At 33.0% G+C, this 18,954-nt stretch overlaps 1 protein-coding gene across 5 annotated transcripts in view; it reads right to left on the bottom strand.

The window, feature by feature from the left end:
• Window positions 1-17,815, bottom strand: part of LOC115875874 (receptor-type tyrosine-protein phosphatase beta-like) — a 33,910-nt gene extending 16,095 nt beyond the window's left edge. The window contains exons 1-11 of one of the 5 annotated variants that reach the window (XM_030891419.1): window positions 17,444-17,815; window positions 8,432-8,497; window positions 7,913-7,990; window positions 7,707-7,844; window positions 7,269-7,370; window positions 6,178-6,567; window positions 5,674-5,976; window positions 3,519-3,752; window positions 2,551-2,818; window positions 1,480-1,566; window positions 379-596 (exon numbers count right to left, since the gene is read on the bottom strand). In XM_030891419.1, coding sequence (XP_030747279.1) covers window positions 379-596; window positions 1,480-1,566; window positions 2,551-2,818; window positions 3,519-3,752; window positions 5,674-5,976; window positions 6,178-6,567; window positions 7,269-7,370; window positions 7,707-7,844; window positions 7,913-7,990; window positions 8,432-8,497; window positions 17,444-17,558 — 1,999 coding nt within the window. In that variant the 5' untranslated portion in view covers window positions 17,559-17,815. Of the gene's footprint in view, window positions 1-378; window positions 597-1,479; window positions 1,567-2,550; window positions 2,819-3,518; window positions 3,753-5,673; window positions 5,977-6,177; window positions 6,568-7,268; window positions 7,371-7,706; window positions 7,856-7,912; window positions 7,991-8,431; window positions 8,498-17,443 lie in introns of those variants that run through there. The other 4 variants (XM_030891422.1, XM_030891423.1, XM_030891421.1 and 1 more) reach the window with 4 other exon arrangements.
• Window positions 17,816-18,954: the final 1,139 nt, after the last annotated feature.

The raw sequence follows: 18,954 nt of genomic DNA, 5'->3' as shown, positions 1-18,954 counted from the left end.
GGTAGAACACACTCTTGCCCGTGGAGGCCGTATATGAAGTAGGTACAATGCAAAGGTGTAATATTCCTATGTAAAATACAAATTGACAGCATTTTTAAATAATATAGCGAGTTGCCGATGCTCTAGAAATAGGAATTTCAACCGTCCAAAGGATTGGAACTAAAATGTTCGTAACTGATGAAGAGTTCAAGAAAAAATGAATAAATGGCGAAAAAAAAACGGAACTCGCTCAATCAATAATAACTTAAAACAATATGAACTGATCTCAGACACACACTAAAACTCATATTTGACAAATAATGATGACGTAGCGTTGAACGATGGCTCAACAGTACTTATATAGTATTAATTAAATTATTTGATTCTATCTATACTTACATGGTAAAATATTAGGATATCTATTCTTTCTCCTATTTTCTGGCAACGTGGCGAACGCAGTTTTGAATTCCACGTCGTTATTTTTACTATCCTCATTTAATTTCTCCCATTCGTCTTTTTGAACGTCTGGATTTTGTTCTAAATAATCACAGTAAGCTATGAATTCCTTCACTTTTACGTTGCGGCCTGCCGTGATTATGATAGGTTTATTTTTTCTCCTACAAAATTAATTAAATGTTTTAATAACATTTTGGCAGGTTAGATTTGACTAGGACAGTTAGTAGATAATAGATATTGAGTCAGAGATTATCAGAAAATTATAGATTAAAAAATATTAAAACGCTTGCGAAGATTCACAATAATCTCACTGTAAGACAAGATCTGACACAATAGTTTTCCAGATTTATACACTCCAGATTTTTACACTACATTAAAACAAATAATTATAACATAAACAACACATCAGACAAAGTACTACAAACTGACAAAAACGGTATTTCACAATGGATACCATGATATTTTGTTGTTCTTCTTCGATGCGTTTAGCCAATTTTAAAGTCATAGCATTTGTTAGGTACATTAAGAAAATAATAATAAGCTGAGTTTAGATAGGATATATTCTATATAATATACCATCCTGGACACTTCATCTGCGTGGTCTGTATTTTAATGCATGCGACAGAGATAAATATAAATGACCGGTTGACAGACAGAGAGACAAAATAAAAAGCGGCATTCAGTGTTGCCGGTTTTTACGTGTGTAGGAAAATGTGTGTAAATAAAAATAAACTATTTTAAAAACTTCCATGTATACTACTGAAATGAAGATAATATATTATCTAAGCTAAATATAATATATTAGAGCTGTAGTAAAATGGGTAACTAATTGTGAAAAATTTTGCAACATTTTTCGTAAACGCCTACTTATGCAGTTTGAAATATTGATGCAAAATCTGGCAATACCGCATAGAAGAAATATATCAATCCAACTTTTATCTCTTTTTTAAGCTGTCTACATCACTGTCCTACACGTTAAAATTCAGACCACGCAGTTTCGATGACCAGATCGGTTTAACAGAAATAGATATGCAAAAATCTTACTCTTCTTCCGACAACAAGGCTGTCATATTTTCGTGATCCTCCGAATTTTGATTATGATTTGATTGAAATATCATTAAACTGATCTCTCTAAAATAATTATAAATTAAGTAAAAATTAATCATGACGTTAATTATAGTAATAATTATTAAATAAAAAATGTGCCTTTTGTTTTTCTTTTTTAATTATAGAGTGTGCTACTCAAACAAGTGCAAATATTTTTAGGGGTTGCCCACCTCAATAAAAGAATGTATTTTGTATTTTAAATATATCATCAAGTACATCCAAAATTACAGTTATTCAAGTTTAATAAAATTGTTGTCAGTCAGAACACACAGAAGTAAAATTTTTATAAATTGCATTTTTCTAAATAGAATGCTCTATGTCTCTGATTCTTAAGAGAATAGACAATTTTTTTTATTTTAAAAATATAGTAGGTATTTATTTTAGAGATTAGGGTTTTTGAAACCAAATATTTTATTTAGGTGTTCAGATTTAAAAGAATACTTATTTTACATTAAGAGTTGAAAATGTTTTGAATTATTAAAATTTTGCGCCTATTTTAGACAAACGTTATCGCCTTAAGATATGGCTGTCTTTCAATTTTTTTCTTGTTTGACTTTCTTTCAATTTGAAATGTATTTTATAAATTAAAAAATGTATAATTTTTTCAATTATGTCGTTAAAAATATGTTTAAGTGTTTTCCAAAAATGCATAGAAATGTTTAAAGAAAAATACAAGATTTTCAATACTTTATAGTCGTAAAAAAATTATACTCGTGTTTCTGAGGTCGAAATAATATACAATCTGTTAAAATATTTGCACGGCTCTAAGAAACACCCTGTATAATAATTTAGATACAAATTAAAAAGGAACAATAATTAGTTGTACTTCAAAACCATAATAAAATTTGTGCTAATTTCTGCAATACTAACAAAAACAGTGTAAAAAAAAACAAAACAATGAATAAATACATTTATAAACGAAAACAACGGTAACAGACAGGTACATTTAGAAAAATATATGACGTTAATTGAACATGATTCATATATATATATATATGACCTACTTACTTAAATATTCCTTTTCGCCATAACAAGAAACCTAGAAATCCCATTACTGAGATAAATAGTAGCCCAAAAACGAGTCCTAAGATTAGACCAAGGTTTCTTTGTTTCTCAGTTACGAAAGATGCTAATAATTTGCTACCATAGTAGTTTCGGTAAAAGTACGAAATTACTATGTAATATTTGGTATCTGATTGAAGTTCTCTATTACAATATGGTTCATTTTCAGAACAACTAGAATTTGTACCCAGTTGAAAGCTTGGATTGCTTGAATCTGTAAAAATAATAATTACCTGCTATGAGTACCATCATACATTTCTATAACTGGGGCATTTAAGCTCATAGAGACATATAAAAGAGAAACCGATATACATTTATTTTTTGACCCAACAGATACAAGCAAAATGTAAACAAACAGTATTTTTTATTTGATCGGACACTTAAATATTTTTTTCAATATTTGACATCATTGGTGACTATTCAAATCAGTTAAAATATATGTAGGTGGCGCCTCCTACAAATAGGAGTCATATTGACATGGAAATTGAATTTCCCATGTAAAAAATACCCAGACACTAATTTTCATCCAAATATTGATATTAGTTCAGAAATTCTTTGGAAAAAATCGAAATAAAATCGAAATGCAACCTCTACTCCCTGTATCTCCGAAACGAAGTATTTTAGAACATAAATTTATACGAACTTTTTTTATCTATTTTTCATCAGTAGAAAAGGCTCCCGAAGTTTTCCGAATACAATTCGGGGTCACCCTGTATATAAACCATGATAATATGGTAGATTATAGATTGGGGTTGGAACCTTTAATATTACAACAGCAAAATAAAACATTAATTCACTACAATACATAGGCGTGTCCAGCGTTAAAAATACACTGTTTTGGTGTATTGTGGTGAATTAATGTTTTATTTTGCCTGTGGTAGATAAGAGTATTAATTAGAAAATAAGTTACTTACCGAAAAAAGGTGTCCAAAACTTTGGACTAGCTTGATACGCCAATGTAGTGTTCAAAGAAGGCCACATAGTGTTCGTCCACAAACAGTATTCTTGTTCCTCAGTGATATCTTCGTTCCAAATAGTGATAGCCCAGTACAGAACGTCATCGTTACTTGAAGCTAAATTTACAATAGCGGTGTTTGTTGAAATGTCGGAAATACTGACATTTTCATAGAAAATTGGTGGCTCAGGAACTAGTCAAAAAAAGAAAAATATGATAGTAAACCAATTAATTATAAAGTTCATTGAGAATTAACTAATTATGATTTTTTCTTTGCATTTTCGCACTTATTTACCAATTATTTACTATTTATCAAAAATAATTAGAATACGTCAATTTGTATGAATTTTTGTAGTATGTGAAATGTATGAATTTTAGTAGTATGTGTGAATTTTGTATGAATTTTAGTAGGGTATTCGTATTTCTGTCATTATAGTCTGTTTCTTAATGCTTGATAGCACAGCGAGAAAGGCTGGGGCCATAAAACATCATAAACCATAGGCGCTACAACTTTTACAAATCCCATCTGCCGACTTTTTTATTTAATAAAATAAATTGTTTTGCCCTTAAATGAGCTTGGAATGAGCCGAAATCGTCCCAAAATAGATTGCAACAAAAAATTGTTCGCTTTTTATTACGTTGACTGATGAAAAAGTTCCTCAGAACCTCCAACCGAGAAAAATCAAAGGTTTTCCTTGATTTAAGTAAAAACAATCTTCGGATTGTCACGGGGTTTCTAACAGGACACTGTCTCCTCAACGAACACCTCAGTAGGCTTGAGAAAGAGAAGCTGAGAAAGAGAAGCTTGAGAAAAAGAAGCTGAGAAACAACGGCGAATGCAGATTTTGTGGGGAAAATGGGGAAACACCAGAATACCTTATCACTGAATGCGCCGCCGAGACGCCGACCATTCGTGCCATGAACTTTGGTACGGCTGATGTCGAGGATGGAGAGCTGGCCTCTGTAGAGCCGTCTCAGATACTGGCTTTTGTCAAAGCCCTGAGACTGTATGATGAGTTATAACTCAAGAAAGGGGAACACACAATAGATCTATAAGGTCGCGGTGATTAACTCCTCTCCTAAACATTCTACATTCTACGTTCGCTGATCGTTCTGATCTCTGTATTGTGTGGTATAATAGCTACCTGATGACTTTATGTGGTTATGAATCCCACCAACTTATACCTGTAAAATATATTTTTGCTATATTTTTATGTATAGCTGTCAAACATTACTTGCATTCAGTATCTCTAAGATGGAGAGATTTATTCCAAGCAAGATTAAAGATTTCTTTGTGCATCAACATCCCTCAGCTACTGTGAGAAGTCTAGTTACTGAAATGTTCAAATATTACGGGAGCTGGTGAAGTTACGATTTATAGAGTTCTGAAAGAGAGAAAAAGTGGAACTGTTTGTGAGCCCAAAACATCTAAAGGGAAAAAGCCATTGATTGTTGATGACTGTTCTAGAAGCATAATAAGGAGACACGTGCACGATTTTTAGTTAAACAAGGAAATACCAACTCTCGAAAAATTCAGAAAGTTGTAAATGAAGACGAAAACTTGCCGGTCATGGGAAGAAAGAAACTTTGGACAACTTTAAAGGAAATCAACTGCTCATGGGAAAAGTACAACCGGAAGTCTGTACAAAATATATTTTAACAAAACTTAAAATAAATCTTAAAACTGTAATACCCGACCCTGTGCGGTTAGTCCCTGAAGATCTTTATTGCCTATTGTTATACGAGCAACCCCTATTATACTCGGCACAAGTACCGGATGTGTCCATCTACAAACGTGTTAAAGCTGTCTGAATTTCATTGGAACATATACCCTTAAAATGAAATTAGTCCCATCTATTGGCATGTCAGACTGTACACAACAACACGCATTTTGCATTTATAATGAGGGTCTTGTGCTATCAAGCATTAAGAAATAGAGAGACTATAAATAATCATATTAACTTATTATGATTTTTTTTTCGTGCAAATATATTTTTTTAGCAATTTTAATAATTACATATTAACGTATAACTAAAACTAACTAAAAAATAAAAAAAAATTATCGCCAATGCTAAATCAGAACATAGTCTTTTTATTTAATGGTTTAACAATACCTGGTAAAGGCATTCCACTCCAAGATACTTCACTTCCATTAACATTTCCATTAGTAGCCTTAACACCGATTGTATAGTTCACTCCCACCATAGCGTCGTTGTACACATAACTACAGCATGACACTTCATCCTGTCTGTCATTGCCAATGTCACAGGTGGACCACACCACTGCAGGTTTCCTAGATGTCTTGATGTTAACCGTCACTATATAAGTTTGTGTGTTATCTTTGGGGGCTTCCCAAGTTAAATTAAAGCTTGTTGAATCTAGCCGTGCGATGCTTAAATTCTGTGGGTCTATTGGAGCTAAAAAATAATTTTAGAATTTTTTTTATAAAATTAAATTTTACATGGTCAATATTGGCAATATTAAAACTACTGCCTTATATATTGATTCTATGACTATAGTATAATTTATTTACTACCACGTAATAAATGTTATGTATGCTGACAGTACTGACACTTTTAGTTTTAAGTCTATTACATTATGTGTATGTAAGTACTCACTTGGATTTGTTGTGGTAGTTGATGGTGTCGTCGTTGCAACTGTTGGGGTAGACGATGTAGTGATAATAGATGATTCTGTCGTAGATGATTCTGTAGTAGAACTAGTGACTGTAGATGTTCCTGTAGAAGAGTTTTGGGTGGTAGACGACTCCGTAGTAGAATTCTGTGTTGTAGAAAATTCTGTTGTAGAATCTTGGGTTGTTGGCGATTCTGTCACAGAACTTTGCGTCGCTGAGGATTCTGTAGTCGAACTTTGGGTGGTAGAGGTTTCACTTGTTGAAGACGTTGTAGTTTCAATTGTAGATGATGAAATTATTGTAGACGAACTGGCAGAAGGTTCAGTCGCCAGGGATTCATTTAAATTGTTGTCAGTATTGTTCATAGACTCGTCTATAAAAAATATAAAAATTGCTTCGTAGTCCTTATTATTTATAATTAATCCGTCTATTAAGAAAATATACAGCGTGTATCTTAAATAAGAGCAAATATTTTATGGGATTGTATCTCTGATTGTGGCCGGACAAAAAAATATATGTTCTATTTGCCATTTTCAAAATAAACTAAAATTCGACGCCCTGTGTTGCCACATGGACAAGAAAATAAACACTTAACTTGAATGAAATACTTCGTAATATGGCGATATAAGTATTTATAATATACTTATATAAAAATATGTATGTGTGTTTTAAAAACAGGTAAAATTGTAACATTGGGATTTTCTAGAATTATTAGTAAGCTCACTGACATAATTAAATTTAATTTTCGTAATTTATTCTATAGAAAATTAAAATTGCTGTGATCTCATAAACACACAAATTTACAGTAAGGGGGTAAAGTACGAGGTGGCAACATTGTAAGGCTTCGATAGTCTGTCAAGAAATTTCAGGAGAATGAACCTGTGGTAATAAAAAGTTATGAAGTACACTGAGAAATATACTACCAGTTAAATGACTGCACATATTTCAGAGACGTTCGTATGTGATTTCGACAAAATGATAAAAGAAAATAATCTATTTTTGAAATAAAATGACAGAAAACTGCCATAATATTCACTACACAGATTATACTTTTATACATTATGTTATAGTTACCCTGAGATCCAATGTTGTAATTCCTAGCTTTTATGGCTAAGTTGCTTTTTACTGTAACGTTTTCTGTAATATTGGTACTCTGATGTGGCACTTCCATAACTCCTGAAATAATAAAAACATATATTTATACATAGATATGTAAATAAAATATTGTCTAACTATATACATCGATTTGTTTTGATATAACATATATTATAAGCAAAATGTAAACAAACAGTTTGTTTATGTACAGTTATTAATGAAGATTAATACACTTTTTTAAGTGGCTATCTAGCATTTTTCTGTTTACGTCTTGTTTGTATACAGGTTGTTAATTTGTTTATTACTCGCGGCAAGAGCTTTATGATTGAAATATGGCAACCTCGGCCCGCTCGTCGACAGACGACGCGACGGGACGGTTCACTATAGTATAAATATTGTATAAAATTAACTGCTTACCTGATGAAATAGACGTTAGTAAATCACTGTTATTGATATTTGGTAAGCTTGTATTATCTGTGCTATATTTTGGTGTACTAAACTCTTTGATTTCTTCTGTTGTTGATGACGTAGTCTGTTCTTGCTGATAGTCTGCTCCTAAAATATACCTATATTTTCAGTATTCAGTCATTAACATACGTAAATTAACAAATTTTGATTTGTACCTTCTGTAACATGAGTTGTTTCGCTTGACAGAGTTGTGGGAGTTGTAAAATTCAAATCTTGGTCAGAGAATGCTGCATCTAAAAGTAGATATTTCTTTATTACAACTTATAACAATTCCTTGCCTAATGTGAAGCGGACACCACAGAAAAAATATACAGAGTGAGTCTTAAATAAGTGCAAATATTTTCAGGGCTTAATTTTAACACCCTGTAGATCAGAAAGGAACTATCTTAGACCTCATATTTAAATGACCTTTTTTTCCCAAAAAAAAACATATGAAAAATCACACCGTAAATTTTTAGACTATTTAGGAAACGCCCTGTATATTTATTAATATTTCTTTTTCGGCCACGTTGTAGATTTTATTTCAAATACATTCATTCACCATTCATTCAGAAAAACTTGAGAAGTGTAAATTTGTCGACTATGTTATATATTTCATAAATATCAAAAAGGAAATGCAACGTTTATTATTATTAACAAACTCTACGAGTATTATTGTATTAATTATTGCTTACTTGTATAAATATCCGTCGTGTTATCAGCGGTAGTTGTGGTCTCCTCATGTGATACATAGTTTTGATCTAAAAAATATACACAACAATATACAGGGTGATCCAGTATTTCAGCAAATAGTTTCAAAAAATTTTCAGTTGTACAGGATGATCAAACATATTTTTATAGCACTCTTGTATTTTTTTTAAAGAAAATACTGCATATTTTTTGCTGAGTGTATTATTTATCATTAAATTCCAATTTTAAAAATATCACATTCATAATCTTTTCCGAGTGGTTTTAAAATATCACCGTTGATTGATGTTGGGTATGACGTAGTCAAGAGAAAAAGAAGAAATAAGAAGATTCGCAACCTGCCCGAGATGTAGCTCGCGATACCGTCAGTCGGTCCGAGATTTAGTTTAGCTCTACGCCGCTGCGCGCTGGCAGTCGTTTACAGCGCAGCGTATAAAGAATACTGTAACCGTAGTTCCAAAGTAAGTTAATCGACGAGTAGCGACAGAAACCGTCGCGTCGGCTCTTTTGATCATATACGTATTACTTTTTACAAATATACTCAGGGTTCCCTATTTAACTCCGTGTGCAATTTCTGTGCCGTAAGAAAAAGACAACATAACCCAGCTCCATATTAAAACTGCATAAGTCTATTTCACCCGGATATGGATTGAACTGCGATTCGCCAAACTCCGATTGATTGTTGTTTTAGTTCTGTTTGGATTACTTTTTATTTGTGCGCGTAAAAGAGTGATTTTGTTTAGTTTATTGTTTCCAACTATTTTTTGATATTTTTCCAACTCCATGATAATGTGTTATAAATAATAAAAATATAAATAAAATTGAACGTTAGGGGAAATGTCAGTCATATGTCAGTCAACCACTTCCCTTTAAAAACATCGACCAATGAAAACTTCTTCAGGTGAGGCATGCTCAGTTAAATGAATATCCGGGTGAAATAGACTTATGCAGAATTCCATATTGTTCTTTCACTGTTTGGGCTTCACTTTTTGGAGATTAGGCTGAGTATATTTGTAAAAAGTAATACGTATATGCTTTTGATGTGGTGGGACCAAATTTTCTTTCTCTCTTTTGACGTGTTTGACAGATAGACTACCTATTTAACTGCTCAACTTATGAAGTGGTCCTATAAACATGGTATACACTGCTCATAATTTGAAGTGGAATTAATTATAAAGTTTTATACATATTTTTTTTTGTTTTGTTTAATCCCTGTTTCTAAATTTGAATGTTTAAAATATCTTACAGCCAATAAATAATTAAAAAAATGATTCGTTGCCTGAGGCATACTTGAAATAGAATATATAGAGATATTTGATAAAGGGCAACAGTGGCAACTTCGCTTCTTCATATGACAGATAGACTACCTATTTCGCGCAGCCGCAAATAAAATTGAAAACCGGACTGTCGCTACTCGTCGGTTAACTTACTCTGGTAGTTCTGCTTTCAGTCGACAGAGTGGTTGCCGGAGACAGTGTTGCCGGAACTACGAATTAATCCGTAGATTTACGGATTTTGGGTACAATACGTTAATATAATACGGATTTTCTATCATTAAACAATTTAATATAATATTATATGATTGAACAAAGAACGGCGTCAGAGTTGGCTTGGAAATGAAGATCGCTGTTATCTCATATGTAAAAAAGTATTATGGCAAATGTCAATAATCGTCATTTCCAAGCCAACTAAAGGACTTTTTTCGATCATACGACATATTCAATACCTATAAAAGGATTTTTATTTTTGTTGTTTATTTTGTGTTTAACAAGAATACATTTTCAATACATAAACGGGGATTTTTCATACAAAGATATTTTCGTCAAACTTTTAGTTCCACACCGTCTTTGATATGCCTTCGCTAGCCGCATTAGAGAAAATAAGTGTTTTATGCGTTGGCCGCAGAAGGATTGGTGCCTCCACCGTACAGCACTTGAGACGTAAGGGGAAATCAAATCAGCCTTTTCACGAATTCGCTCATTAGGTTGCGTACTTTCCAAATTCTTTCAATCAGCGATGTCAATATTTTTACATTAATTAAATTTTCTACCATTTTACAGCTCTGTAATTTACAGCGATTTAATTTTAATTATAAATATGATTTAACAAAAATCAGTAGTGTGAAATATTTAACACGCATTTAATATACTAATTTAAATTCTCTCCAACTCATATTGACGATTGTAGAATGATAATTAAATCTTTTTGAATAATGTCCTATGAAATTCGTTACTGATTGGGTTTTGTACAGGTTGACCCAGAGAATCATAAATACGCACTATCACTATACAGACATATATACAGGGAGATCACTTTTACATTGTTCCAATTAATTTTGTGACTGTAAGCAGCCTGTACAGGGTGGACCATTTTGGTTGTTTCTATAGGGTATCTAGGAAACCATGAGAAATATTCAAATTTTGATACTGCAGTCTCGGGTTCTTTTTTTGAAAAAATTGCAATGGCTCAAACGGATCGTGGCTATCTTGATCGGTTTCGAAGCTACAGGGGGATTCTCAAATTTTGTACTTTTTGAAGATGTTCGATAGTTGGTTTATTTCAGCAACCACGGAAAAATGAATTATACATTATAAAGGCACTTTTCTGTGTAGAATGCAGTGGCGTAGTAACTTTTTTCGAAAAAAATATTTTTTGAGATATTAACTATACTTATGTTTTTTTTAAATAAAATCCCCTGTATATTTTTAAATTTTCTTATTCAGCTTGGCATGGGCTTCTCGAAAATATATAACACTCTATGTTTATTTTCACTATTAACCTCAACATTTCAATTTTTTCTTGAAATATCCACTTAGTAGATATAGTAGGCCGCGCCGAGTAACAAAGTAAACGGTTGTCATGGTGATCGGGACATACCTTTGATGGATGCGTGACATTTCATTTCAGCAAATTGAAGTGTGTGTATTTTAAATAATAAAAAAATGAGTAAATTTGAAAATGTTGAGTAATATAATGTTAGAATGTTATATTGAGTCTAACAAACATAAGCAAATGGCAGCTGATTTATATTTTAAGCGGTATCCAGAGCGCGAGAAACCTAACTCAGCCATTTTTAAAAGGTTAGAAGATAGTTTCAGTTATACACATGAACTTGGGCATCTCGTAGTTATCTCTGATAGTTTAATCATCTATCAGAAAGAAGATGAATAAAATCAAATATTAATGTCCTCGGAGCCGTAACATTAGATCCAACAACATCAAGTAGAGCTATTGAAATGCTGTTAACGGCGGTGTGCGGAGACGGCACCAACTCTGTCTAGATAATAATGGGCAGCAGTCTGAACATTTAATGTAGTCTTTGTGTTTTTATTTTTTTTTATATTAACTGAAAAGCCCGATTGAAGTAACCTCTTGAGTTTATATTAAAATATGTTCTTTTGTTTCTGTCACACTTATTTTTTATTTGCTTCGTATTGTTCGATTTTATTTAATTGCTAATTCATGTATTCGTCTCCGAGGATATTAACATATTGATTTTCTTCATCTTCTTTCTGATAATTTTTCGGACGCGGTTTTTGAAAAGATCCAAAAAAAAGAACCCGAGACTGCAGTATCAAAATTTGAATATTTCTCACGGTTTCCTAGATACCCTATAGAAACAACCAAAATGGTCCACCCTGTACAGGTGTCTCTTAAATAAGCGCAAGTATTTTACGAAGTGGTAGATCTGGACAAAAGAAACAGTATTTTCTATATACGATTTCTAAAATACATTGAAAATATTCGAGAATCAATTCGAGATATTTAATTTTGAAGATTTCTAAATAATGTTAACATTTTGAGTCAAGAATATTGACTCATATTAACAATTAATTGTTTGTATTATTGTATTTTTTCAGTTTATTTGAAAATAATTGTAAAAATGTATTGGTTTGTGTATTTAATGTTTAAAAATAAATACAGTGCGTTTTTGTAGAATTATTAGCCGACCATACCAACAGGTATGGTAAGCTATTAAAATCGGCAAAAAAAATATTTTTAATTTCACTCAAAATGAGTTATTTGGGTCATAAATGACCCAAACACATAATATTTTCATGGTGTCTGTCTGTATGTCTGTCTGTCCGTCTGTAACACGATAACTCAAAAACCGCTAAACCGATTTTAACCAAATTTGGCACAAAAATACTGTGGCACCCGAGAATCTGGCCATTAGTTTTTGATGGGGTGGGGGGTTGGTAAGGGGGTATGGGAGGAGATTAAAAATTTTAAAAAATCGTAGCTCCAAAATTACAGTAGCTAGCGAAACGCGGTTTTCAATTTAAGATTAGGAATAATATTTGCAACAAAATTTGTAATAACATCAAAATCAGTCAAAGTCGCAGTTTTTGAGATATTCCGTGTTCAAAATTGGAAAAATTCCTTTACTTTGAAACTAAAAGATCTGCCTACCAACTTTTTATTAACATATTTTAATATGGGCGGCTATACGTGCCTCCCGGCGCCAATTTTTGGTAATATCACTGATATAGTTAAAATTAACGTAAAAATATAATATATCGAATATACAGGGTAAATCTTAAATAAGTGCAAATATTTTCAGGGCTGGTAGATCTCGATAAAAGAAACATATTTTCTCTTTGCCATTTTTACTAAAGGTGCGTATTCATTATCCGAACGAACGAATGAACGAACGAACGAACGAATGAAAGTGCGGTATATTTAGACGGGGACCGAACGCATGCGGCCGTTCGTTCGTTCGTTCGCTCGACCATCCGTTTCGAGTCGGTACATCAAAGGCGTTCGCCAACAAATGCCTCCGGTCTTCTCGTGCGGTTCTATCGTACGGTCCCCGTCCATACCACTAGCGAACATTCGTTCGTTCGTTCGTTCGTTCGTGCGGATAATGAATACGCACCTTAATGTCCAATTAAGTCCAAAATAACCGAGTTATTTAAGTTTGAAAATTAAAAAAAATATATTTTTTTTGGAAAAATTTTGAGAGCCACCGGATTTTTTTTCTGTATTTGCATCCCTTTTAGTGCCGTAACCATAGAGTAAACCTCTAACTATGGTAATATCACGGGTAATATCATATCAGGGATTAAGAATTTATACCGTGGGAAAATTTGCGGTGAACAGGCAGTTCTAAAAAGTTTTCTAAAAATATACAGGGAAATTTAAAAGAAAATGCACCATTTTCAACATCTTTTTTTGCGAAAAAAACCTCATAGACGTGTTCCTGGTGTCGAAATATACCACCCCTGAAATTTGTGCACTTATTTAAGACTCACCCTGTATAATCGTTATAAAACGAATCGTTATATTACGAACAATATTGTTATCTATATTACGATTATTATCTAATATTGTGTAGTAAATAAAAATTACAGTGAACTTATAAATGCACCAATATGAAGAATGTGGGTAACGTATGAGGTGGCAACATTGCAGGGCTTCGACACACATTTTCCGAAAAATTTGGAGAATAGGTGTAAAAGTACAGCAATTTTTTTTTAAATATCTACCATAATGTACTACTAGTTAAAATACTAGTACTATTTCTGAGACACCCTGTACAAATGGGGTTTCAGTAATCATCAAAAATACATTTAAAGAAGTCTTGAAAAGATTCTGAGACATCCTGTACAAACAGGGTTTCAATAATCATCAAAAATACATTTAAATAAGTTTTGAAAAGATATCTAAATGGGACAAATATTGAGAAAATAATAAAAGGGATTCAATATTAGGATAAGATAAGATAATCTTAATGCCAAATCGTTATAAAACATATCAGTAATGATAATATGGCAAATATTTTGTTACGTCGGATATAGTCCATTTTAGATTGTACATGTTCATCTAAATGAAAATAGATTAAGTATATTTATTGCATTATAAATATTACAAATTGTATGAAATAATGTTTTAAGAATTCAGTGATTGATTTATTTTTGACATTTTAATCTATAGACATTAAGTTATTATAGATATATTTTTGAAGTGAAACCTCTTTACGCGCGGTGAGAGTAAAAATTCAAGGCCGTGACACGAGCTAGCGTCACAAAAAGTGGTAACGATCGAAAAAGTGATAAGCCAATGAGGTAGTTGAGATGGGTCTTTGGAGCGTCGGGCCCTATATGTGCTATGGAGCTGAAACTTGTAATTTAGATGGGTCTCGAAGAGCATATTTTGACCACGTTTCGTGCACTATGAAGCCCCAACATCATTGGCGATAAGATCGTCCGATTTAAATGAAATTTGGTATGTCGATAGATTGGACCAACGCCAACTTGACCGTATACGACTCGTGCCTCTGTAACAGTTAGTTTTGACGTAAGAAACGTCAAAAGTTTATGTCGTCCGATCGCGACTAAATTTGGTGGGTAGGCTATGTGAGCGACGGTGCACAGAGTCCCACCCTACAAAGTTGGATACGACGTTTCGTTTATATCTTCATCAGGGTAGAACTAAGGATTTGATACTGAAGAAAAATGCGGGTCGATTTCGGCATAATTGGGGACGGGCTACAGGATGACGCCCCCGACGTTTCGAACCGATGCCTCCGAATTGACGAAATCATCAGGATTTTTCTTAATTACGGGTCGATAGGAACCAAACCCGGCACGTTGATAGAGGTACCCGAATGGAGTCATCAGACGGACAGGCGGTCATTTTAATGCAAATTTTGTGAAAGTGAATCAAATTATTTAATTTTTTATTTATAACTTTTTCAACATTTCAAACTACATTTTTTCAAACATGTTCTTCAAATCCTTCAATTTAATAGCTGTTAGTAAATATGCACCCATAATGCACACAATTTTTTTTTAAATATCAAAATAAAATATACAATCTAATAATAATTCAAACTTTCAACTAACATTTTTTTATATCCAAAATTTTATTTAGAATTCTTAAGTAAATTGAGAAGATATACAGTAGGGACTCCGGATTATTACGTCTTGCGTTTTTGTATAGGTCTCGGTATAGGTAGGTACATCTATGGTACATCATAAAAAACGGTTAAGTTAGGTTGGTTAGGTTAGGTTAGGTTAGGTTAGGTTAGGTTATTCTCAAAACAAATGTATCAATTTTAGGAAACAGTAATAGACTAAAATTCACTTATATTGGTAAACCTACATTCTACATACTTGTATACATATAGTATACAGTGTGTCCCAGGCTGAGTGTGATTAAGTGAATGCGCATTAGAAACTTCTAGAAAACTACAATATCTAGATCGGAGATTTTTTGCACATCATTGTTTTACAACCAACCAGATATATCGATTAAAAATATTTTCAATATGGCGGCACTTCCGGAAATACCGGAAGTGGACAGCAACTCTCGACAGTATTATTTTAAATGAGTACCCCCATTTTTTATTACATATTTAAGTTCTCTGTAAAATCTTATGAATTTTGATGTAAAACACTCTACAGAGTGGTCCGAACTGTATTCCTCTTCTGTTCGTATTATTACTCTACTAAGTATGTCCTAAAATGCTTAGTTTCGGAGATATAGGGTGTAGAAATTTCATTTTTATTTCTATTTTTTCCAAATAATTTCTGAAGTAACGTCAATATTTGGATGAAAATTGGTATCTGGGAGTTTTTTGACATGAGAAATTTGATTTTCATGTCAATATGACTGCTACCTGTAGGGGGCGTCACATACATGTGTTTTAACTGTTTTGAATAGTAATAACTTTTCGTCCGTACCTGTATAAAACTACTGAGTGAAAAAATGTACATTTACGTGATTTTTTACGTAAAAAATGTCCCTTGGTAAAAATCGCTACGAGCAACTGTTACCAAGATATTTAGAATGGAAACAGTCAAGACAAACAAAAAATAAACATGTTGAGTAGATAGTTATTTGACTGAAATGATAAATTTGGGAACTTTTTATTTTTTTTAATTAATCATGAATTTTTCTTCGAAAAAATGATGATAAAACAGTTTCTGTTGAACATTTGGCACAAAAACATTTAAAAAATGTATGATTTCAGTCTAATAACTATTTTTACATGTTTAATTTATATGAATGATGACAGGTATTGATAATTTCGATTCCAAATATCTCGAGAATCATTACGCGTAGCGATTTTTACCAAGAACTCTTTTTTACGTAAAAAACTTCGTTAATGTATATTTTTTTACTCATTAGTTTTATACGGGTACGGACGAAAAGTTATTACCCTTCAAACCAGTTAAAAAATATGTAGGTGGCGCCCTCTACAAGTAGGAGTCATATTAATACCAAAATCAAATTTCTCATGTCAAAAAACGCCCAGGTCCAGGTACCAATTTTCATCGAAATATTAACGTTATTTCAGAAATTATTTGGAAAAAATCGAAATAAAAATTAAACTTCTACACCCTGTATCTCCGAAACTAAGCATTTTAGGACATACATTTATACGAACTTTTTTACTTATTTTTATCTGCAGAACATGCTGCCAAAGTTTCCGGAATACAGTTCGGACCACCCTGTATACTTAACATTAACCATTTTTGAGAAAAAAAGTTAAAATTTCTTATTATTTTTTAACTCTAGTAACCAATGTAATATGTATTTTTATGGAACCGCGATTACATGCAATCAAATAGTCGACCGATCAGCACCATGAGATATGTTCTCATGGTGCTATGTATTCACTTTTGCAACTAAATAGTTGGCCAACTTAAAATTGCATGTCAGCGCGTATGCTTATTGTTTCGAATATTTCCCAGTATCCAAACTAGTTAAAAACGTAATTCAGAGAATTCAAGTTGTTTTATTTTTCAAATTAATATATATTTTTAAGAATATGCGATAATTGTTTTGAGTAGTTTATAACGACAAATTATTTTTAAAGTTTACGTTATCGTTGCCCGCATAGATATTTTACAAAAAAGATTGGTGTAAAAATCTCAAACCATGTACAAACCAGATATACTGTTTTTTTTGCTGGATCACCCTGTACATAAAGTACAATATTTCATAATTTACAACCTGGAGAAAATAAAAAAGTATATAAAAATATCTACCTGTAGGATTCGTTGTGCCACTCGTCGTCCCATCATCAGTACCAGCGACCACCACAAGTACCCACCAAACCTGAATACAATAGAGCAGGTAGAAGCGGCACGAGAACCCTCGCATATTAATTTATGGGACGATTCAAATGTCGTACATCTGCACTACACTTAACAGGAAGTGTTTATCAAACAGACAGCGTACGCACAACAATAAAAACGCAACCAGCGTCAAATGAGTTCGTTTTAAATGCACTTTCTGTCCATCGACTCGAGCGGTTTAAATTTTTAGTCATTGCGATAGTGCAGCGTGTTTTTGGCGCACATGGTACGCATCCGGGCGGTACCGCGGCGATGTGTAAACTAAAGCGGCGGTTGCCGAATAAAAACTGTCTGTTTTTGAAGCAGATAACAGCGAGTGTGTGTCAGTCACAGGGAAAGATTAGAGGATTTTATGCCATAAATAGAAAGAAGAAAGAACCTCTTGCTGTGAAAATGTGTCTGTTTTACACATACATGTGTATAGTTGTAGTTTTAATACATAATATTTATTATGCTCTTTCTTTTTAACGGCAATATACAGGGTGTCTCAATATTCCATGGACATAGAACTACTACGTAATTTTGGGATCAAAATAAGTTCATTGAACACAATTTACCTCTTTACAAAAGTGCTTTTAGAGCAGGAATATTTTTAAAAATTCCTTCTCTCTAAAGTGCAAGAAGCATTTCATGTAACAATTGGGAACACAACGTTTTTAAGGTAATTCGACCCTGCTGAATTCGAATCTGCCTGTTGCCAAAGCGAAATTTGGACCAGAATCCAAGATGGCGGCCAAAAACTATTTTTTCGTATGTCTCCATTGTCCGTTGACTTAAAATAGTGTTTTATAAACGTATGCTTAGGGTTTAGTTTGTATGCGGAACAGCTTCAAAAGCTTAAGGTGCGTATTCATTATCCGCACGAACGAACGAACGAACGAATGTTCGCTAGTGGTATGGACGGGGACCGCACGATAGGACCGCACGAGAAGACCGGAGGCATTTGTTGGCGAACGCCTTTGATGTACCGACTCGAAACGGATGGTCGAGAGAACGAACGAACGAACGGCCGCATGCGTTCGGTCCCCGTCTAAATATACCGCACTTTCATTCGTTCGTTCGTTCGTTCGTTCGGATAATGAATACGCACCTTTAGAATTTACTCATCTTAAGTTTGCAGAGCATAGGTTTAAAAATGGCGCACAAAATGGCCGCCAAAACTAAGTAGGTTCTTAGTTTGGAAGTATTTTTGATTTAAAATTTAAAATATGGATATTTTTAGTGGTTGGGTGTGTTCTCTTAAGAATTCTTTTTATTTAATTCGGAAGTAAAAATCGTTACAAGTAGCGCCATCTATCTGGCGCAACCCAAACTAACGCCATAGCTGCGCTGTGTCACAAGCAATTGGCTAAGTTTGTACTGGGGTTTACACAAAGTCGTAAAATGGGGAGCCGCTCCAGTAAGAAGAAACATCACAAGTT

This window comes from Sitophilus oryzae, unplaced genomic scaffold (assembly GCF_002938485.1).
Source record: "Sitophilus oryzae breed Bouriz unplaced genomic scaffold, Soryzae_2.0 scaffold_1396_pilon_pilon, whole genome shotgun sequence".
Lineage (NCBI taxonomy): Eukaryota > Metazoa > Arthropoda > Insecta > Coleoptera > Curculionidae > Sitophilus > Sitophilus oryzae.
This window is presented reverse-complemented; position numbering and strand designations above follow the sequence as displayed.